The sequence below is a fragment of the Gouania willdenowi genome, chromosome 6, assembly GCF_900634775.1.
Source record: "Gouania willdenowi chromosome 6, fGouWil2.1, whole genome shotgun sequence".
Classification (NCBI taxonomy): domain Eukaryota; kingdom Metazoa; phylum Chordata; class Actinopteri; order Blenniiformes; family Gobiesocidae; genus Gouania; species Gouania willdenowi.
The window spans coordinates 15,990,303-16,014,910 of NC_041049.1; the positions used below are offsets into that span (position 1 = coordinate 15,990,303).

At 38.0% G+C, this 24,608-nt stretch overlaps 1 protein-coding gene across 1 annotated transcript in view; it reads left to right on the top strand.

The window, feature by feature from the left end:
• The window catches only part of dock4b (dedicator of cytokinesis 4b), a 212,757-nt gene that overhangs the window by 45,955 nt on the left and 142,194 nt on the right, over positions 1-24,608 (top strand). Inside the window, 5 exon segments of the mRNA XM_028448884.1 lie at positions 1,690-1,745; positions 1,833-1,929; positions 2,900-3,048; positions 7,532-7,616; positions 15,877-16,028. Of these exon segments, the coding sequence (XP_028304685.1) occupies positions 1,690-1,745; positions 1,833-1,929; positions 2,900-3,048; positions 7,532-7,616; positions 15,877-16,028 (539 nt within the window).

A 24,608-nucleotide genomic window follows, 5' to 3' on the forward strand; every position in this document is an offset into this window, starting at 1 on the left:
CATCATTTCTGATTCTTACAATAGTCAAGGATAACCATCCAGACTAGAGTCGACATTTATTTAATAAGAGCCTTAAAAGACATGGATGGATGGAGGCATAAACATTCACACGGACTTATTACGCTCTCAGTCACTCGTGCGCACACACACACGGACTTATTACGCTCTCAGTCACTCGCGCGCACACACACACGGACTTATTACGCTCTCAGTCACTCGTGCGCGCACACACACGGACTTATTACGCTCTCAGTCACTCGTCACTCGCGCACACACACACGGACTTATTACGCTCTCAGTCACTCGTCACTCGCGCACACACACACACGGACTTATTACGCTCTCAGTCACTCGCGCACACACACACACGGACGTCGCTAACGGAAGTTTTTTTTTTTTCCGCCAACCGATCTGTGGCCCACGTGCGTGCCGAACCGTGGAGAGAGATCCATGCGGATCACGGATCAATGATGATCCGTTGCACCAATACTCTAAATGAGGTTTTGGAACAGCTCTTTCTCAGTGAAAGTGACGTAGAGGAGATTGTGTCTGAAACTTTTTAGTGAATAACCCCCAATATGTTAAGAAAATATTCTAATATAAACATTTGGCCTGGTGGTGGCGCTAGAGAACATGTGATGGTTTCATTATCAAGGGGTTATTTATGTATTCAACAAATAAACAAAGTGCCTGACACAAAAACGTGGTCAACAATTTTCTGAAAATTATTTTCTGGAGCCAAATATCCCTGGGGTCAGATTGACCCCATGGGTCAAATGTAGGGATGTAACGATTAATCGTAAGGCAGTTAAAAATCGATTCATAGGTACCACGGTTCACATCGATGCTCTGAAAATTGAATCGCAGTACTTTTTTTAACCAGCAGAGCTATATATTAATCATTCCAGAAGCGGACGTGACGGGCGGAATCTGCTACTATTTACTGTTAAACATGCTCATAAATGATTATTTACCCCTTTAGCACCGAAAGAATATCTGTAATATTACTTGAATATCTGTAAAAGTCAGGTTTTTCTATTAACTCTGTCCGCTAGCATAGCTTCTCTTCTTCACTGGTGGAATAACTGCATGCCAACCGACCACTGGGTTACCAGCGCCCTCTGCTGGTCACAACAAATATCTGACGTAAATACAGTAAAATGACTGTTTTTTTTTTTTTTAAAAGTCCAATTGTTAAGGCACAAAATACTTTTTCAGTTGCACTTTTAAAAAGAAAAAGAACTATTATGCAGTTTTGAATTGTTTATTATAGAACCAGAATTTAAATTAATAGGTTTCTTCTTCATTTGTATTATTCCTTTATGTATTTCATTCAAGATTTATTTTTAGTTAAATTGCATCATTTTGAATAGTTTATCAAGGGATTCTTTTGACAATGAAAAATAAAAGGAAAATAGTATAGTATTTCCCCCCAAAAAATAAAGGAATATTTTTCAGTCATTTGTCAACATTCCCATTTTATAAAATAAATCGTGAGAAAATCGTATCGTGAACCCAGTATCGTGAATCGAATCGTATCGGGAGGTGAGTGAATCGTTACATCCCTAGTCAAATGTGGTTCATATTTGAGGATATTAGGAGGGTTAATTCATGTTTTTATCTGCATAATGTGTATATGCAGATCAATCAAAGAAACCTTTTCATTAACTTGTTTCTGTTTATTTAAAGGGGATTTTTCCATCATGCTATATCCACTTGAAGAATGCCATCGTCAAGAACAAAGGGTAGGCAGAGCAGCGTCTGCTTTTATACATTAAAGTAGGAAACCGACTTTAATGTGACAAACGTGTGTGTGTGTGTGTGTGTTTCAGGCAATTTGAAACAATCATTCCAGTGGAAGACTCAGTTATCACAGAGATGACGTCCACGCTGCGGGACTGGGGGGCCATGTGGAAGCAACTCTACGTGGTGAGCCCTACATTTTTAACAGCTGTGATGTTCTTTAAGTCAGTGATTCCCAAACAGCAGTACGTGTGCCTTTAGAAGGGGTACAGGAGCACATTGCGGGGGGTACTTTTATATTTTGATAGCGATATAAATAAAGTTGAATTGAATTTAACAATTAATTTAAAATAATCTGGAAATGTTCCTAGTTTTTTTTTTCTAAGGCTATATTTTTTGGGACAAATTCACCATAAACTAACAGTGCCGTTGCTCAATAAAATATACTATTTCATTGTAATTTATTGGAACAGAATGACTTAATATTGCAGTAATCACTTTAAAGTGCATGATATTTAAAAATAGATACATTCCAATTTAAAAACAATGAGTGGAATTAATCTTAACCAATGTTTGAGATGCATGTAGGGATTTAGGAGAGCATTACTGTTACACAAATGAAAATGCATATGAAATTATGGAGAGGGTACAAAAATGCAAAAGGGGTACACGGGACAGAAAAAGATTGGGAACCACTGCTTTAAGTGAATCTGCCTTCTTTTGTTGATTATTATTATTATTATTCAGAATGTTTGTATTGGCTCTGAGTAATCCAGATGCTGCAGAGTCAGAGCTGTTCCGTGCACATTCATTAGTGGGATTGATCGTGCTCGTGCCCTCTTAAGCTATCTGGGGTGCTGGTTAAATTGAGCTGATGAATACTTGCAGATCAAAGTGTATGAATTTGTGGCAAAAACCAGCAGGATACGTAAGCTAATTTGCACAAATCCGTGTTAACCCCTGTCAGTCTGCTTCTTACTCCGGATCACACTCTTTCTTTCTTTCTTTCTTTCTTTCTTTCTTTCTTTCTTTCTTTCTGTGTTTATTGTCAAACGTGTTTCTTGTCAAAGTGTTTCATTCATGATTCTGTATAAGCTCTCTATAACGCTCTCTTTAACTCGTTTCCCCTCCATCTTGTTTTTTCCCCTACCTGCAGAAGAATGAAGGGGATTTGTTCCATCGGCTTTGGCACGTGATGAATGAAATCTTGGACCTGAGGAGGCAGGTGCTGGTTGGTCACCTCACTCATGACCGCATGAGGGACGTGAAGCAGCACATCACAGCCAGATTGGACTGGGGCAATGAGTGAGTAGATGGAGAGCAGATATGAAGAGGAAGACCATGTGAACATGTGTCTACAGAGGCTTTAATGCACACACTTTGACTATACTGTGTGTATAGGGACTCAGATTTTCCCTGATTGCGGAAAGCAGACAGAATTTACACAATTCATTATTGTTTTTTTAAGCACAATCAAGCAGAAAATGCAAGATGACACTGAATATACCCTCAGATGCATGTTTTGGGACAATATCACACATTTACATGAAATTTTTCTCCATAAACATTTTTTAATTTGTTCAAAATCTCACAAACATATATTTTGAAATGGAAATAACTACTGTATATGACACAGACTAAACCCATACCTGCTTGTTTTGGGACAATATCACTCATTTCCATGATGGTTTTTTTTTTTTTGCTGTGAAACAGGTGCTTTAATATCTAGCACGAGTTGGAAAAATGAACAAACATGTCAAATCAGGCACAAGGTTTTGCGCTATATAATCTTGTGCAGCAAAGAAATATGAAATTGATACATGCCTCGTTTTACTAATTTGTTCCAGACATGTATAAACGAATGCATGTAACTCAATATAAACACATACAAAAGGGTAAAAAAATATGAATATAAACATATATATTTATGTATATGAATCTATATCAACTATTACCTTTTTTTATGACTACACAAATATCTAAAATGAATAAAAACTACCATATACCCAGTGGGGAAGGGCTGGGTATCGCCAGGTACCTCACAATACAATATATAACAATATTTTTGCCTGCAATAACGATTATATCGCGATACGACGATACAGCGATAATCAATACATCACGGGAAATTTAATCCGCGATACATCACGATATCTGTGTCAAGAAATTCAGAATGTATCTACTGCATTGAATCCATTTCACATGAATGACAGGGAAGTAAAACACAGTGTAAACTGCACAGTGGCTCTTCTTAACACACACTGACCACAACCAGTCACATGTCCTTGTGTTATGTTTACGTCTTTACGGGAAGACTGATACAAAATAATGCTTCACCAAAATATTGGTAATGATGTTTGTGCAAATTAATTTCAAATCATTAAAAACAAAATGAATGCAGAACATAGTCATTTCAGTGCTAGTATTATCAACTTTTCTGTAAACATGGACACATATAAGTGCTGAATGAACTTGTTTTATGAAAACATGGAAAATGTCACTGCATATGAAAAATGAACATTTCAGTCAGCGCATTGCCCTGGCATCCATCGATGGTCTCGTCCACAACAACAGGCAGCTTTTCCCAAGGATCTTCTGCAGCTCTGATGAGATGTTAACACACTGAGCAGGTGAAGCTGCCCAGAGCGCTGCTGCTCTACACGAGAAATTGACGGCGTTTCAGAGGCACATTAAAGTTAAGCAGGCACTAGTGGGCTCTGTATTTATGAGTCAGTGATGATTTGCGTGGTTTTTTGGCGGTTTAAATGGGGTTTCAGGTGGTTTAAGCGCTGTTTAATGCAGCCAAGACGGGAGGAGGAGGGCAGTGCGCCTAATAAGCGCTCCCCACAAATACGTATTCACCATAAAAAAAGGTTCCTTCCTTTTCAGAGACGCATTTCATGCCAATTCTGTCCATTTCATTTCGTCCGCGATTCCGTTAACATGGATTTTATAGGGCCCTATACTTAATTTGTGTAATAGGAAGGACAAAATAAATAAGTAAATAAAACAAATAATAATAATAATGATATATACATTTTTTTAAATTTTTTAAAAAACTTTGCGATATATCATCGTATTGATATTTTGTCACACTTCTAATATATCTACAAAGTGATTTTCTCTCTGTTAAGGTAGATGTACATTTTTTAATCAGGAGTCGATCAGTCAATAAAGCACTGATTTTAGAAACAGTCATTTGATCTGGAATTGAGGTAAACAAGTGTTTAATGACACAGAACACGAATAAACTTGGGACGTAGAACTGCTGTCATGAAGGAAATACAACACGTTTATTGTAACCTGTGAAACACAACCAACACTTGAGCCACAACAATTTGTCCCAAAAAAGATGATATCTCTGTGCTATTCTCTTCTAATGTAGTAATGTAATTATCTGTTCTGTGGCATGCTGTATGTGTGAGGCACTGAAAAGTTCATGTTGGCATATTTGCCCACGGAGGCATCAGGAGTCTTATCAGTGTTTAGTCTGAAGGGAAGAGGCACAGACTTACTCAGACAGACAGACAGACAGACTGATACAGAACTCAGGCAGCTCTGTAGACACACAACAGAACAGGATGATAAGAGTTGTGCCTCCTTGACCTTTCTTTAGTTTACCATTATCCAGAATTCAGGTCGTGTCTATTTGGTTTAAAGGCTTCCCTGAATGTAGTTTAATAGAAAAATAATGATACAAACAAACTAAACTGTTCATATTTTGCAAAAAACAAAATTCACATGTGTATACAAGAGTTATTGCATTCACCACTATCATCTAACATCTATCCTAATTTCCACTTTATGTTTCTAGCTGTTCTGATAATGATGCCAAGAGTTTGAAACATATCATAACCAGTCACATGACTCCATTTATAGTGATGAACAGACAGTGGTGATTAGTTAAAACTCTAACTCCCTGTGCATCATCTTAAAGGAACATAGAATTAGATGGCTTAATTTATTTATTATTTTTAAGTAATGTATTGAAAAATATTCATGTTTCCAAGACTGTTAATACCTTTTTAATTTCTAAAATATGAAATTCTGAATATCTAAGAAAACAATAGCAGTTGACATCTGTTTAATGCCCAACCCGTTTTTAAGGTGTCCCCATTATTTTTTTGGTGACATAATGTCATACATATTCAGAAAAATTAAAACAAATGATTAATTCCATAATTTATTCACATGAGACGAGACGTCTGGAAATGAGGGTCTGGAAAAAATATGGAATTTTGAAATTTCTAATGTGTAGAAAACCTGAAAGTGTTTGTGTATTTAGTAGGCTGCACTTATTAAAGTGAGACAAACAATTAAGCATTGTGAACTAATTAGGAGTGTGACGATATCTCGATAGGGCGATATATCACAATATTTTTTCGCACAATTTTTTTTTTATTAAAAAAAAAAATATATATATATATATATATATATATATATATATATAGATTTTTTTTTTTTTTTTTCTTCCAAAACCTTTTCTGCTTTTTCACTAAAATGTGCAGGAAGGTCTACACAGAAATGTTATCACTGTTTGTTGAAGGAACCAATATATTGTTTACTGAAATATTGACTATAATGGTGTCACTGGTCAGAAAGACTATTTATTGTTTCCAGCACTATTGAAGTATGTTGACACTTATTTACAGAAATGTTGCACTAAAATAGTGTCACTGTTCATAGGACACTTTTTCAATTTATTGTCTTTCAGAGATATAAATAAAAACTGTATTTTTTCACTTAATCTTTTTTTTTCTTGTTATGTCTTAGATTATCGTAGATTGATTTCTGACCAATATATCAATAATTGCAGTATCGTCATATCGTGAGATAATCGTTATCATGAGCTTTGTATCGTGTATCGTATCGCGAGGTACCCAGAGGTTCCCACCCCTAAAACTAATACCGTCAATGTTACACTTATAAGAATGACTCTGTGGTCGATCTTTTGTGTCGCGTAAATTGTGACAAAACATATCACTTTTCACGTCTGTGTTGCTCCGTGTAACTCGCACTGTCTGACGTCTCACTCTATTGGTGACTGACGTCCGCTATTGACACCTACTGGCCACAGCTCCACCTACTGGCCAGGTACTGCCACTATGTAAAATGTAACCAGACCTGCTAGAAAATAATGAAATCACACCGCGAACAATAATAATACAGTAATTTTAACATGTTTTAAGGTCCTTAGCTGTTTTTATGAATTCAGATGAATCCAACTTTTAAATGGGGGGAAAGATATTTCAATCAAGTCTTTTTAATCATGTCTATCAATTATTTTCTTTACTGAGGTGTAGTCACATTTTAAATCCAGCAAATTGCTTCAACCACCATCAATGATCAGTTCTTTCTAGTAGGAGAGGATCTTGCTCTTTTTAAATACTTGACCATGCTTTTCTCTCCTATTTCTCAGAGAGAGACAGAGGCAGTTCGACTGCTTTTCTCATTTCTGGGGTTAACCTGGAGTAATAGAAATGAAAGGTGAGAGAGTTAGAGTGGAGAGTCTTAGGAAATGGAGCTAAGCAGGAAGACAGATGAAGGCAAGCATAGCAGGGGGCAAAGAAGAAGATTGAATTTCTTTCATCAGCTCGTCAGCAGCGCGGCTGATATCTGTCAGATGTATTTAAACGACAGGCAGGCGATCTGACAGCTCTATAGTGTCAACTTCTATATTTGCACTATATAGTTTGCTCATTTAGTCTTCAAAAGTCATTCCTGGGGTAATTGCCACTGTTGTGTATGATGTGTGTTCATTCTTTGTGTTTCACGCGTTGTGTTTCAGGCAACTTTGCTTAGACTTGGTTCCCAGGAGAGAGTTCAGCATGGTGGACCCAGATGAGATCAGCGTGACGGAGCTTTACAAACTGGTGAGTGCGCATCAAGCTTTTCTCGCTCCTATTACCAATAAACACTCTTTTTGAGAGTGCTGTTTTTTGGAAAAATCACTGTCCCTCTTGGTTTTAGTTTAGTTTGATGTACCTACACAAACAGGTGGGCTGCAACCACAGGCTTAAATCACTAAACAGAGGCTGCTGAAAATAAGGACAGTTTCCACTTTCTGAAAGTGAACAAGCAGCATTTTGGTTGAGTGTATTTGGTACTTGCTTCAATTGCTGGGGGTAGCTCATTGGCACTCATTTATCCACCTTGCATGTAAACGGGATGAGCAAAACAAAGACTTACTTACTTACTGACTTACTTTACTTTTTGACAGTGTAAAAACTGGAATTTAAGAAACGCATTTAAATGCTCTGTGGAAGAGGATCAGCTAATGAGCAGGTGACGTCTGCCCCCCTGTGTGCGCTGCCAGCCACTTTACCACAGAGATCTTGGAGGCACACACGGCTATGACGTCCCTCCCTCAGTCCGTACGCTTTTGGCCAATGTTTCTCAAATGGGGGTACACGATTGCACTGCAGAGGGTACTTAACAGAGAAACAAAGTGAAAAATTGGCAAAGCATTAAAAATATGTTTTTTTTTTAATGTTTATTTTTTAGTTAAAAATGATAATCATAATGATGAGGATGGTAATGGTCTTGATTAGAACATGAACTGGAAATACAAGGGTCAGTCAGTCCCACACCAGGTGGAAGATGACCGAAAATGAATAAAACTATAGAAATAAATATATTATAGGCACTAAATACTTATTTGAAATGGGAGTCTTTACAAGGTTTGGTAACACTGATTCAATTCATCATTATGCTCTATAGTAGTTTTTTCATAGAATTCTGATAAATATGTTGTTGTCGGACAAAGGATTCAGAATTAAGAGAAAGGGGGTACTTGAGCCATAAAAGTGTGAGAACCACTGATTTAAGTAATAAATATTATATTAAAAGAAAACGAAGATCGAAATGCTTAAAGAAAAGCCTTAAAAATGACTAAATGTTGTCTCTTGTCTGTGTTTATTATGCCTGCAGCCAGTTTCAACTATAATTCATCACATTACTGATTACTGCAGCGCATTTGTAGACGTTTAAGGAACTAATTACATTCAGGAGCAAGAATCTGATCATAGCGTAAGCTCACGTCACAACCGATAAATACTTAAGCTTGCTTTGGTCGAACGCACGTCGTACGCTCGGATCTGAACGTATGAACGGTTGATAAATGAGTGCCATTGTGTGGAGTTTGCATGTTCTCTACAGTTGCTCCACTTTCTTTGTACATGGATGGTCAAAGCTGTATATTCACAGCGTCAGAAGTCTAAACTTTTAAGTTTTTATCCAAACTGGAAAATGATCGGGGGAATATTTCCACAAAAAGCAGTTTTACTAGAGAAAGCAATAGAAGCAAAGTGAAGCCATTTCTTTCACACAAAAATGTGAACTTAATCTTGCGCTTGAGTTTCAAAATAAAAGTAACCTTATTGGCCTATCCGCTTTCATGTTTTTTCCCCCTTTTTTTCATTTCCCTACTGTTCCCTGCTTCTCCTCCCAAGCTCCAACCCTTGTTGCCATGGCAACCGTGGTATCCCGAGCACACACACACACACGCACACACCGAGTTGGCGTTTCCCCACACAGGGTAAATGAGGCTTTTAATCCATCTGTTTCTTTTTCTGTTTAGTCAAAACAAAAGCACGCACAGCAGAAAGCAAGCTTAACACACCTCTATTAAAAGGCGTCCCTAAATTGGTAAATGACTGCTATTCTCCCGTACCGGGAAGGAATAAACAAAAGAAAGCCCACAAAGATTCACTCTTACATCAAGACACTACACAGATACGTCTTGGAGAAAAGGAATTACATCAGTATTTAAGGGAGGTCTTTGTTTGTGAGATCAGCTTCTTTGTTTCTGTCTGCTGCTGCGCTGCGGCTTAATTAAATTGAGATGGGGATTACCTGGTTGGTGTGTGTCTGCCTGCTCGCTCACATTGCTGCCAGTGTGAAAAAAACCAGTGGGGAATGTGGTCGGACTGCGGCACTTTTATGTAGAAATGATCTGAAATTACTGGTGTGTGCGAGGAAGATTCAGAGAAGGATAACAGGGGAATATAGAGAATATTCAAAAAATATATTTTACAGACAAATGTAATCACCAAAAAACCAAGTGTAAAGGTAGAATCATAGGAAAATGTACCTGGTTTGTGCAGACTGTTGCAAACATATCTGCCAATGTGTGAATGTAGTCATTTTGTGTCAATTTTGATCCATATTCGAGACATGCTGCTTTCTCCTGTATTTTCCAACCAGTGGTTCCCAACCTTTTTTTTAGATGGTGACCCCATTTTAATATCACAATTTTTTGATGACCCCAAAAACATTTTTTTACAGTGTTACAAATACAGAGTAGCAAGGATTAGTGACAAATTGTGCCAGCTTAGATATTATATTATAGACATTTCAGGTGACCCCATTTAAATTCCAGGCGACACCACATTGGCTCACAACCCCAAGGTTGAAAAACACTGTTTTAAACCAATTCAATTCAACTTTATTTATAGAGCACAAAATACAACAGTCATCTCAAAGCGCTGAACAAAGAAGTGAGGAAGAAAGAAAGAACCCAACAAGATTCACATGAACAAGCATTTAGCGACACTGGGAAGAAAAAAATTCCCTCTTTTTTATAGGAAGAAATCTCCAGTGGAACCAGGTTCAGTGGTGGCAGCCGTCCGCTTCGACTGGTTGGGGTTAGTGAACAGAAGGGCAAACAGAATAGGATAGAAGGATAGTCCATCTGAGTGTCCCAGACTAGTTGAGCCATCGATCAGGAACTACCAGCTCCAGCATTAAGACACCTGAAACTGAAAAGAGAGCCCTCAGAGGGCGAGGAGAAGGCACAGACTGCAGGAAAAAAAAACACAATACACTATGATATACACGTTCCTAGTGGTTAGGTTAACATTAAACGTTTTATGGCATCCAACATGCTCTGAAATGCTACCACTACAGACAAGGTTTTTGTCTTGTACTGGTCGCACATATTGATATATGGGGTGGACATCAGTGTAAATGGTATGGAGCAGTGTGAGCCGTATGATGGGATATGCAAATGAAACGTTAATTTGAGGAAAGTAATCCTTATTTTTAAACCAAACTTTAGTTGTTAGTGCAAATACTTGTGTATCGTAATCCTTTGACTTTTGTAAAGTGAGAACTTACGTGAAAGTCAGCTTTAAGTGGGATTCCTCTTTAATGAACTGCAAAGGGTAAAACTGCCGCAGCTTTATTAGACTTTAAAGCAGTTTGTATTGAGATGGAAGGATTGCTCTTTTCAAATGAAAGTGTTTCTCTTTGTCGCTGATTAAATGAAAGTGTTAATTGGTTTTTTGGTTTGGTTTTTTCACAGTCTTGGTTCATTTAGGACGTTAAGCAGAGCAAGTTGGCTTTAAACTCGTTTCTCTCCAACTCTCCAAGAGTTTAGAGTTTGAGGTGACAGAAGTGCCAGTTCAAGGCAATTTTGCGCCTCAGGCAAGATTTTAGGTAACGCCCTTTTGCACCACAGTAAATTTAACGGCCAATTTACACATTTTTGTCTTTGACTTTTTCTTTTATTTTTAGAAAGCAAGAACTCAAAAATAAACAAGCGATATAAAATGAATTATAACATGCAGTGCACAAAGCAAGATATATGAACCAGTTTTACCACAGGATATTTGCACAAAACAGTAATGTAAAAATGTCTTAGTGGTGCATTCTGGCACCATAAAGACCTTCTCCCAAAACAAAATTGCTAAAAATGGAAACTTTATTCATAAAAGGTAAACATTTTGATTACTGTGCTACTTTTTAAAACATAAAAAAATCACGTATTTTAGAACTGTAATAAGAAAGTTCTGTGATGGGGGGCAAGGGAGGGTTTATTGTTTTATATTATTATTCTATAGGCTTTGCAATGTACTGTTGTTAATTTAATGTAGGCTTGTTTTTTATATGTACAAATAACTATTTTTAACAATAAAAATTGTCAAGGATGTTGCAGTACTTGGGTCACGGTACAATATTATCACGATGTTATCGCAACATATCGCGATATATCACAATGTTCTACCCAGTTAATATCAAATTTAAACGTAGAGATGAAACATCAAGTTGCTGTATATGTTCATCAGAAGATATTGATCATTCAGAGGACAAATTGAGTCAAAACGATTTGCTTCAAAACATCCTATTTATGATTTATTATTAGTGTTTTTGCACATTTTCACTGAAAAAAAGAAAATACAGTGTTACACACTGTCTCAAAGTAACCATGGCAACGTAATGACGGCATTAAAACAACTGTACGTGAGAACATTAGTTACTGACAGTTACTGACAATGTAAAAATAAGAAAAAATAATATATCCTTTTGTGTCAGTTTAAACACTGATCTGAACATATTATATGAAAATAAGATGCCTGTGCATACATAAATATTGCAGGCATTACACACTGCTATCATTAAATTAAGTGCATCAAATAACTAATGCAACACATTGAAAGCATTGTAACCATCACTGAAATATTGGACAAATACACAAAAATATTGACTAAAAATAAATAAGTAAAAAATCGATTTTTAAAAGAAAAATAATTTAACAATTTAAAATTGGCACCCCAAAAAATTGTGATATATTGTGAAATTGATTTTTATTTTTTTTCACACCTCTAATATCCATTCCTGTACACACTGAATATGTGGATTAGTGGATAGTGATCTGAAAGGATGTTAAAGACAGTATTTTTGTGCGGCCTTGATTTGTATGTGAGTCCCAGCCTTGCTCTACTTATGTTGTCTAGGAAAGCTGAGTGATGATAGGACAGTTGGCTATGCACACACACACACACACACGCAGCCTGTGCGTTGCCCACAGCATTATATTATATGTTGCCATACTGTCTATATCCTGGTGCCTATAATCAAGCTGAAGCTGTCATCAAACCACACAGCCTTCCCACAGGGCTACAGAAATGACACACTGGAAATAACTCTGTTGCAAAATACCACGACATGCATTAGACCAGGTCATCCTTTAGCCTTTCTGCAGACTTCTCTGATTCCTTAAGCCAGTAAGTCCGAGCAGTAAAAAGCTTTTAACATGATTTCTCGTATTAAAATATAGGCAGTGAAACCACAGTGTAAATCAGCAAAACAACTGTTTTCTTCCACAGCATCAGATTAAGAGCTGCTGCAGATTGTTTTCTCTGTCTTAATACTTACGAAAGGGCTTTATTGCACCCAAAATTAGCATTTTCTTTATCTCCTTGTCCTGTTTCTTACCCCCCCCCCCCTCCTTCCTCTTGCCCCCCTTTTCTATTCTACTGCACAAGTAAGGCCAATTTTGGCTGTGGCTCCACTGACCATCTGCTGTTTTCTATGTTTCCTTTCTGTGTATGGGTGTGCTTGTTTCTTAATATGTGAACAGCAGATTAGGACAAGCTTTTTATTTTATTTTATTATAGACGGTAATGTAACGTGTGTGTATTCATACAGTATTTGCATTGTTTTTGATCAAATGAAAGCAGTGCTGCCATTGATTGTGTTTTTTCCGACACCTCATTTCCTGATATTCAGTATTTTTTTTGTCCTTGTTTTAACGCTAACCAACCTCTCAAATGAGTGCAAATTGAAACATGATTGCCAATTTGTCTGTTGAAAAATAATCAGACAAATCACAGAGGACACAGAGCTTTGCTTTCCTTTAGAACATGAGGAAAAATTGAGCTCTCTGTGATATTCTTCATGTTGTGAAATACAGAATTGAGCATGAAAGCTTCTGAACATTCAATAAGCCGCTCCCCTACCCTCCGCCTCCCCCCTCCCACCCTCTCTCACCCCTGCACTAATAACACTGGAGACAATAGAGCTCCAAACGCTCTCATAACATCAACCTCCTGTGCTGCTGGCAGTGAGCAATATTACACACTTTATTAATGTGATTTTTATCAGCCAAATCTTTATATGAGCTGTTTCCCGCATTCCAATAATAATGCAAATAATCGAAAGCAAATATTGCCATTCCACTGACATTTATTTAACCCTTATTGGAATTAACTGCAGCCCTTCAACGTCATCAGTGCACATTAAAAGAAAAACAACAACAAATATTTGTTTTATTTACATTCTGCTTAAATAAAACAAGATTTGTTGGTGCGCTATTAATATTTCTGTCCATTTATAATCCAGCTATCAATCCTAACATCAGTGAAAGCTTAAAAAAAGCAGACGTTGTGTACTAGAGGCTGGTCAGCTGTCAATGAGAAACACTTTGTCACACATAAGTTCAAGCTACAGCACTTTTTTCCCGCTCCTGCAGGTTGAAATGCATTCATATTTGTCTCACTCTCCATTTAATTTACTTTTAATTGCATTTTATATTTCACATTTTCATGCATATAAGGAATCATTGATATTATTAAGAGATGGAGAGGTAAAATGTGCCCCCAAAAATCATTCAAATATCCAATTTGGAGATGTGAACTGCAGAACCTAGAGCACTCAGTGATCCTGATCATGGTACCATGGTTATTCACACTTTGAAGGTTTGGATTGGAAGGAATTTTCTATCCCATTGATAACAATACAGAAGATTCAAATGTATGAGCACCCCATTGTTTGTGAAAAATTGCAATTAAATGTGCAATCTGATACAATCCAGAGGAAACTTGTTGGGTAATTGAGGAACTAACGTGACATAACTGAGTCAAAAGTTCATGACTGAGCGTCTGAGATATGAATTTTTGAAATTTCAACAGTAATTAGAGATAGGAATTTTTAAATTTTTCAAACTGATCCAGAATCAGTATAATGATCTGCATCCCTTCCAAATTGTAATGAAATGTTTTCAACCAGAGATTGTCAGGTGTGCCTACATTGTAATCGTTGGTGTTCTTCTGGAACTCCTTTGTCCTGGAACTCCTCCTGGGCTATTAATGTCATCTCATAGGGGCAATGTCTAGGATGATTTGTCGACCATTTTTGGAGCCAAAAGGCCAAGGTAAAGGTCGCTTTAAGTGTCAGAAACCAAAATTTTCCACATCTCTTTGAATATTTATTGTACAAGTTTGATGCCTACATTGATGAAAAGTTCATCTCAAGTGGAGTATTTTGTTTAATTAGACCAAAGCTGTACGACCTTCCCTATAACTTGGCTACAAATTGAGATACAGTACACAGACTGGTACCATTGAACAACATTTCCTTTCAATGTGTGACCTACGAGAAAAAAGATTGGTAGGAGTCAAAGTTCATGACATCACAAAAGAAACCAAAAACCAACTTTTTTTTCCCTACAACTTGACCACAATTTGAGATACAGTGCTCAGACTGGTACCATTAAACAACATTTATTTTCAATGTGTGAACTTTGACCTTCGATCAAGGTCATATTTAAGGTCAAGGTCAGTCTTATGTTTTTCCAGCATTACAGTGTATAACTTGTCATTTTTGCCAATTTTCAATTGCCAAATGTGTATTTGCTTTGCGAATACAGGTCTTGTCTAGTTATTAATAATAATAATAATAATAATAATGGTAATATTAATAATTATTATAATATATGTACATATATAAATATAATAGTAAAAAAATTATGTAAAAAAAAATACATTATATAACACAAAACAATATTTAACCAAATAAAGTTCAGTTGTCGTTCTAATTATATTTGATGCTTTGTTTTATTTGTATTCAAGACACTTTGATAAGAATGACTGCATATCATTAATTACACTTTTGATTTGAGATAAATAAATAAATAGATCCATAATAATCATAATAGATTATTTTGCTGTTGTTCATTTGATTCCTATTAAAAACACTTGTGCAGATTGTAGAAAATATGTAGCAATATTTGATTCCTGTTCAAGACACTTTGATCAGAATGACTGTATATTGTTAATATAGGCTCCAAAGTTGTTGTTTTTTAACATTTTCGGTTAGTGGTGTGCCTTGAGATATTTTTAAAAGAAAATATGTACAATACCTTGGCTCAAAAATGGTCAAGAAGCACTGGTCTAATGTGTATCTTTGTCAAAACCCGTTAAGTACATTCAAATAAACAATTAGACGCTGGTGAAAATATTACCTCCTGGACGAAGATAACGCATTAATTGATGAATATATAAATCAAATTTTTACTTTTATATACTCTGCCTTAGTCACATTAATAGAACATGCAATTTTATTTTCTTTCAGATGGAACATCGACATCGTAAGAAGGAGGCCACAGCTCCGGCAAGCACCCACCACCTGTTCGTCCACGTAAAGAGTCTGATGAGCGCCAATTTAGGGGAGGAGCTTGAAGTCTTCTTTCACATATACGATGGACGGGAGAACCGGCCACTCAGGTGTGGATTTTGACACAACTTTAAGGCTTATATAAGGATTTTCAATGATATAATAGACATGCTAAATATTGTTAAGTGGGGGTTGGGGAGAAAGTTGGACACTTTGTCCCAGTGAAGCAGTCTACATCAAAGGTCCTCATCATCACAGGCTGACACACCACATCCTCCTTCCTAAAAGGGTGTCGCCAGAACAGCAGACTGTGGTTAAACTCCTTAGTTAAAAGAGAAATTGTTCCGTTTCAAGTCACAAACAAGTAGATTCATCCGTCCGAGCAGAATGAGTGGGAATAAAATTGAGCACAGCGGCGCTGCAGCATCCTTTGATGAATCGTGCTTGGTTGATGATGCTTCCTGTCTTACATTCTTAGAAGGAAGGGATCAGAATAAGGTTAATAGCACTAATTATTTTTACATTAGCAATGTAATGTACTAACTAATAACACACAAAAACAATAATGATAAAATGTCATGATTAATTTGCATATTTTTGTTGTGGCTTGTTACTACAGAAGCAAATACTGTATATTACACATGTTTAAAGGTCCTATATCATGCTATTTTGCTCTGAAAAGTGAATTTCTGAGCAGTTCTAAAAACGGGCTGCTTTGGGGCCTACTTATGCATATTCATGAGTAGGCGTGTCTGTAGACGCTGACATCGTGCATCGTTCTTGCGAGGGAGATCAGTGGTCACCAAAGCGATTTTCTTTCACTGTTGTTATAGTTTTCAGCAAAAAAACTGCACATTACAGTAAAACACATGGCTGTTTAAGCGGCTATTGTGATTGTGAGTCCGTCTCAGCACTTCAGGCTGTGTTTATCGCAGCAGCAGCGGAGTAATTCAGCTGTTTCAAACACTCACTGGAATGTTAAGCTGCTAAATCACTTTCTTTTCCTCCTCAACCCTATTAACTACAGGAAAAGTGCATTTAGGATGATAATCATTTGTTTTGTCCTACCGCTGTGTCGCATTGTGTCACAAACACGTCAGATCAAGTCGAAGGCGATAAGAGAGGATGTAACGGATACTAAAAATGGAACTGCTGCATTTACCGTAACTTTGGTTCTGTTAGACGTAGAAACACGATCTTTGTGGCAAAATGTAGGTTATTGGGGACAAGGATTGTCATGAAATAGCTTAAAATACGGTGAATTGCATCCAGAGCAAAATTTAAGATGGCCACCACACCGCTTTACACATGGAAAGGGTGAAATTGCGATTTCTTTGCTGCCACAATTGTGTATGAAAAATATGCCTTTTAAAGGGTGAATAATTTGATGTAAATCCACATCAAAACATTAATTAAAATCTATGTATTTTCATTTATCCGTTTTGATCCTGGTGCATGCATGCATAAGCATTAATCTTATGATGTGTTTATTTTGCAGCACTTGCCAACATATACAGTGATTAAACTCAAACTTTTGATCGTAGATATCGCGATTAATATTTATATGAACGTAACAAATGTTTAAATACTTTTCAAGAAGATTCTGGCTGATAAAAAATGGATTCAGCATACTCTAAAACCCCCATGTACAACTGTTCATGCTTTCTTAAGTAGTGAACATCTTAGGGTAATATTACTACATATCTGCTAGGCTAATATGGATCCAGTGTTTAAGTTAGTTCAAACTAGAGTGAGGAAACAAACACAAAGACAGCTTATCTCAGTCTCTCCATCAGCTAATTACATTTCCTCTTCACCTTTTAGCGAGCCGCGGGCTTTCATTATTTTTCCCTTTATTTATCTGATTCGCTGTGTGTGGCACGTGTGTGGGCATAAATTTGGAAATTTGAGAATTGGGGAACGGCAGATCGCCAATGTTGGGGAAACAAGAAAAGCTTTGGCACACACATTTACACAATCTGCCTGGCAGCCAGCCATTTCGCTGATTTCTCTTTGAGCCGTGTGTGTGTGTGTGTGTGTGCGTGCGTGCGTTGTGTGTGAGTGGGACCAGATGGGGGTGTGACCTGTTGTCTTTGGACCGTGCCAACAACAGTAGCCCGTACACACAGTGGCAGCCTCTGTGTTCAATGCAGACTTCCTCTTTAGACACACGCACGCACACGCACACGCACGCACACGCACACGCACACACACACACACATTTACAGTGTTTTCCTCTTCTTCTAAATTAGATTTTCCAGTACACCTGGCATGTTTAACATGCTCACAAGTCATTCATGTAATTTTTAAAAAATTATAAATCAAAAATGGTTTTCTCCAAAAAGAATGGAACGAGGTAAAAAAAAAAAAAAATCAGCTTGAAAGTTTTTTTTATCTCCACCCTAAACACTGCACATTTTTGCACATTGCATTGTGGGATTTGGAGTCCTGTAAACAATGCATAGAAGTGTTTTTGCATCATTCTTACTGCTATTTCTTCTTGCATTTTTGCCAAAAAAAGGGAGTGATTCCTTTGACACCATTTTTGTTCTAGTTTGTTCCTGATATTTCCTGTGACATTAGAATGATATCACCCGTCTCTGCGACTCCACATCCCACAATGCAATGTGAGAACATTTCAACAAACGGTCTGTAAATTATGTTTGATTCATTGATCTACAAGGCTTACACTGATTTGATCTGATAAAAAAAATATCGGAGTGGCGGCTTTAAGGGTAAAGTCTTTAGATTAGGGCTGTCAATCGATTAAGAAAAATAACTTATTAATCAAACAAATTTCTATAATTGATTGCGATTTATCGTATTTTTCTACTTTAGACTGAAGCTTGTAATGCATATTATTTATTCACTGTAAGTCATGGAATTAATGTAGAATAAATACACAGAAAGTATATTTAACCCTTTCTTTCAGCTTTGAATGAACTCAGTTTCCAAGTTTAGCAAAAAGAAGAAAACATTCCTTCTCACACCCACTTACAGAATATAACACAACCCAGACCTGTATATTTAAGTGCAGACTCAGCAATAAACATTTCAGGAAAATAAGTTGTAAACGTGTCACATGTTCAAAGGTTCAATAGATATACTGTAATATCCACTCACAAAATGTCACTTACAGGTTTTGTTATTTGCCCTTGTGTAGCTCACACCTGTATTGTAGCCTGACAAAGCCCTGTAGAAGTAGTCTCTGTCGGGTGTTTTGCTCTGAGATGATTTGCCGTGGAACAAATTACTTTTGTGGTAGTTTCATTTGGCTTTGCTAAGTGTGCAAATAACTTTTGCTTTCTACAACGAGCCGAGCAACTTTATAAAGTGAAACTTTCCGCCTAGTATTCCGTCTACGATCGTCGTGCGGTATTTGGCTGCTCTATGGCTGTGTTTGACATCACATAGTAACGTACTACTCAAACTGGCGCACTTCCATTGGCGGTAGCGGCTCACGCACTCCTCGCTTTCGGGACCCGATACTGTTTTTCCTGAGGGTTTCCATTAAGCACCAATCTGACACGTGAAACTGCCAGACTTCACGAATTGCACTTTTTTGCTGCCATCCTCACAAGATCACCAACAAAAATCAATGGCGGCCAAATGGTTCCTCTCTGTGCGTGAGTTGATGACTCTACGCTGTGATGATTTTCAGACCCAGTCAGTGTCTGCTTTGTGCCTACGTCACATTTTCAAACTCGGGCTGCTTTTTTTGGAACCTCAACAAAGGAAATGTTAAAAAAAGCAGTACCAGGTACCACAGAGGAGATACTTTTTCCCAGTGGAAACCATAGACTGTAAAAAAAAAGATGCACCGGACATCGTCCCGAGGAAGTGAAGCTTTTTTTTTTTTTAGAGCTCCTACTGCTGACTGGCTGCAGTATAAGTCATAAACCCTGCCTCCTCAATGATAACGGATGAGATGTTGGTCAAACTGTAAAGTTAAAATAATTTTCACTTAATTTTTTCCAAGCCTAAACTCTGCTGTGATGTTTAGTTATTATCACCCTACACTGTGTTAAAATGCAAATTTTTCTGGGAAGTTTGCTTTAAATAAGTTATTTGAGGTTGAAAAACGGGATTTGACGTCATATATGACGATGATTGACAGCCTCAGATCTTGCATAGCTCTCTTTGTGAATAGCATGAGCAGTTACATCGTGAAGGAAAGCCGAGACGCCATTAAACTTTTCCGTTTAGTTTTTTTGACTTTTTTGAGCCACTAGTACTAGTACTAACCTCTATGATCTGATCATCTGAGCAAGACATTGGTGGAATTTCCAGTGAGAAAGATACTTAAGTGTGGCGTAGCTGGGCTGCGTAACTCATCAGGGCAGTACGCTAAATGGGCACGGCGTGTTACCGGGGCTCCTTCCTCCGGACCCTACTGTGCAGACTCTGGCTTCAAATTACGTTAAATTTGCAAGATGGAAGTGCCCCTAAGCGCCGTAATTTGGCTTCAAGAACGTTGAGTGGGAACAACTACTGTACAGTGCACGCCCACTGGTGGAAATGTGCAAACAGAGAGTAGAGCCGATACCGCCAGTGGTAAAATATCAGGACATTTTTAAAGTATGCACAGTGTGCACACTATTCATACTCAACCACCCCATGACACATTGTGAGCGGAATGTAAAATCGTCCTGAGACCAGCTTCCAGCTAAAAATCAAACATGACCTTTTCAAAACAAAAGCATCTCCTCTTTTCTTCCACTAGTTTTTAAACCTTCTGTAAATAGGGCTCTTGTTTTGTAGTTAACTGGAAGTTTTGTCAGTAGCACAATGGCAGGTCACTTTCTTGCTTAAAACATTTTCAGAACTTTCAAAGGTGGAGAATTAACAGAGATATTTAGCCTCAGTGTGCTTCAGCTTTTTACCATTGTAGGTTTTAAATGCATCTTGGGGAATCTTGGAAGTATACGTCAATGGGAACGGTCAAAATCCTAATCCTCCTAACCATACTTATAGTATATAGAAGACAGTATATACTCGTTAACACAGCCTATGGTTCTAGGTTTGGCTGCACACTGGACCAAAGTTTAGGGGGAAGTCAACACCGGATAGGAAACACAATTGTGTTAATTGCTTAATGCTTTTTAACAAAAAAAACATTATAAAGTAATCAACTACATTAATGCGTTTATTTTGACAGCCTTACTTTAGACTAATTCATTTTTTTCCTTCAAGAGGTTTTCTGACTAGTGAGGAAAAGAAGAGTGACAGTTAATTTATCCCATATTGTATATGCCAGTTGCTCTCCAACCCCTCCCTTCCGCCTTTCATCGAGTTAGCTCATGGCCCCTAATGTAATCATCGATATCAGGAGAGGGAATAGCAGGCGCTGTCAGGGCCCAGAGGGAAGCAGAATCCGCTATTCACGTTATGTTAATGCGAGTTGGGACGGAGGCAGATAAGGTCCCGCTGTCGGACGTTGCCTTTCCTCCGCTGATCAACGCGCTGCAGCTGCAAGGCAGGAGGGCCGATGGTGTGGGAGGGTGCGCTGTAGAAAGGCAGGTTTGTGTGTCCGTGCTTGCTGTTAATTGGCAGTTAGGGCTCCAACAATAGTGAGCTAATTACACTCCTCATGTCTAATGCACAGGAATCCGTGACTGGATAAATGGCTCTGAAAGGTAGAAACAGCAGCTAATGGGAAGGGAACTCTTTGAACTCATGTGCTGGGTTGGTGTATTATAATGTGTATTAGAAAAGGAAAACTATTAGTGAAGAAATACATGTCTGAATAGTCACGTTTAATTGGTTTTCTAAAGCCAAAATAGCTCAAACATGTGCTTACTGCACTGCACATACGGAACAGTTTTACAGCACCAATGTGTTTCACGTTTTACAACTTTTAAACTATCATTAAAAGCTTTTAGACTGAAAGGAAACAATGTGAGAGTTACTTTGTTACTAATTTGTGTAAAAAATGTCTTTGGAGTCTATTATATAAACTTCTAGCTTTTAACTACAAACTTGGGGGTCGGCAATTTGAAGATTTTAGCCAATCAGCGTTCACGTTTCATTTTGTCATTATGTCAGGACTATTCTTTGTACCTCAACTCCCACAGAGATTCTATGGGATCATTTAAATGTGATGTTTTAGGGTTTAGTTACGTGTCATGCAGTTCCTTGAACTTTAAGACGTTGTTCCCAAGAAGAACAGGAACATTACCGGTACATGGAAAGATTCTGACGTTGCACTTACCAAAAAATGAAAAATCGGACTTTCAAAATGGCGGTAGGCGCAGAATTTAATGCCACTATTAGCCATCTTTCTACAGATCCACGTATGCTATCCAGCTAAACAAGAAAGACATGCCTCATAAAACCAGTTAAAGTTGCGTCACAGTTTGTCAAACATGTCGACCTCCACAAGCGTGCTTCCAAAGAGTGCAAGAGTGCTAAGAGTGCATTCACACTGACGGATCCTAGAGTGGTTAAAACAGTCTTGGATTTGTTTGTTCTGATAGTCCTCCTTGTTTGGGCGGTGTGAACATGCAACGGAGTCTAGACAAATTCTAGAGCGGATGTTTTTGCCGGTCTCTGAGTGTTCCAATAAAAGTCTAGTGTAATTAGGAGTGCTGTGAACACAATCGCTCCCGGAGCAGATCAAAGACAGGAATTATTGGCAATGACGTAGAGCGCGCGGTCTTGTGGGTAGTCAGGTTTAAGAGTGTAAGATACAATTGATTTGGCAATATATTGCAATATTTCACTGCGCAATTATCGTATCGATCCAAAAACTGTCCAATTTGATTTTTTAAATCATGTTTTTTAACGAAAGAAACAATTTAATTGCACTAACATATGCATAGCAGTGTAAACCCTGGTCACTAAGTGTGGAAGTTGATTCCATTTTATTTTCATAAAAACATACTGGGCACATTTATAGATTTATTGATTCGTTTTTTTTTTGTTTTTTTTAAGAATTTAAGAACTTAGCAGAATCAGAATCTGTTGTGGAAGCAAAAGTTAAACTTTTTTGAAAAATGCAATTTGACCGTTTGATAAACATGCCACATGTTTTGGATATTGATGCATGAATTAGAGTTAGTTACCATCTACTTGTTCTCACAAGTTTAAAAAAAAATGATGAAATTGTATTCCATACCATTTTGTACTTGTAAAGGTCAAATTTGTAACTGTTGATATTGCGATATATACTGTATATCATTGTTTATGTTACGGTCTCCTCAAGAAAATGTGGCTTGATGAAGGGAGACCACTAACATATACAAAAGGACACAGACAAAAGGGTTCGAGTTGGCAAGTTTATTGTAAATAAAACATTAATGAGTCAAAACATAAATCAACAAACCAAAAAGGCTACAGGCGCCGGCCAAAATAAGGAAAAGAGGGGTTAAGAACCTGGCTAACCGCTCCATGGGCCATCGGACCAGGCCCCACCCTGGCTAAGCTACCTCAACCAAAACTAACTATTAAACCAAAAAAGAAAACCCGGAAAACAGGACTACCGGCGACTATAGCCAAACTAAAATAACAAAGCCCAGCAATCTAAACATGCCTGAGTTAAATAATTACTACTTAAATAGAAAAAGGTTTCAAACCACTCAACAAAACAACCAACAAGACAAGACAACAACCAACCAAGCAACAACCAACCAAGCAAGCAACAACCAAACCTCACTATACCTCTGTCCTGCAGTGTGTGTGTGGCTCAGTGCTCAACTCTGCTCTGCCTGCTCCTCTCTCCTGCCATCCTAAATAATCTCCCTCACCTTGATTGCCAACAGCAATCAGGTGTGCTACAGCCACTCAGAAAGGGGAAGGAGGGAGACCGGCCATAGAGGAAACACGTAACACCCCCACCCTAAGATGTTGGATGTACGCTCGCCCAAAAGTACATTCAACATGAACGAGATAAGGCATCAGCCAGTACATTTTTCACCCCCTTAATATGTCTTATCTCCAAATTAAATGACTGCAACAAAAGAGACCAGCGCATAATTCTCTGATTAGAGTTGCGCATTTGATTAATGAAAACCAAAGGATTGTGGTCAGTGTATACGATAATGGGACAAATGGATGAACCGACGTATACTTCAAAGTGATTTAAAGCCAACACTAATGCGAGAGCCTCTTTCTCAATTGTGGAGTAAACACGCTGGTGAGTGTTAAACTTCCTTGAGAAGTAAGAGACGGGGTGTTCAAGACCCCCATCGTCATCCTGAAGGAGGACAGCACCGGCTCCCGCCTCACTGGCATCAACAGCAAGTTTAAAAGGACGATCAAATGCAGGGGCAGCCAAGACAGGGGCATGGGATAGCAACGCTTTCACGCAGTCAAATGCGTGTTGACAATCATCTGACCAGTGGAATCGGCGTTTAGGGCTAAGGAGGTCAGTGAGCGGAGCGGCAATAGCGGAGAAGTTTCTACAAAAACTTCGATAGTAACCCGCCATGCCTAGGAATCGACGAAGCTGGCGCCGGGACATGGGTGCAGGGAAAGACATGATTGCCTCAACCTTTGTGTCAACCGGCTTTACCTGCCCCTGACCTACAACCTTCCCCAAATATGTGACAGTTGCTTGACCAAATTCACACTTCGCCAGGTTAAGCGTGAGATTGGCATCCTTTAGCCGTGCAAACACTGCCCCAAGCTGCTGGACATGATCTTCCCAAGAACTTGAGTACACCACAATGTCATCTAGATAGGCCTCACAA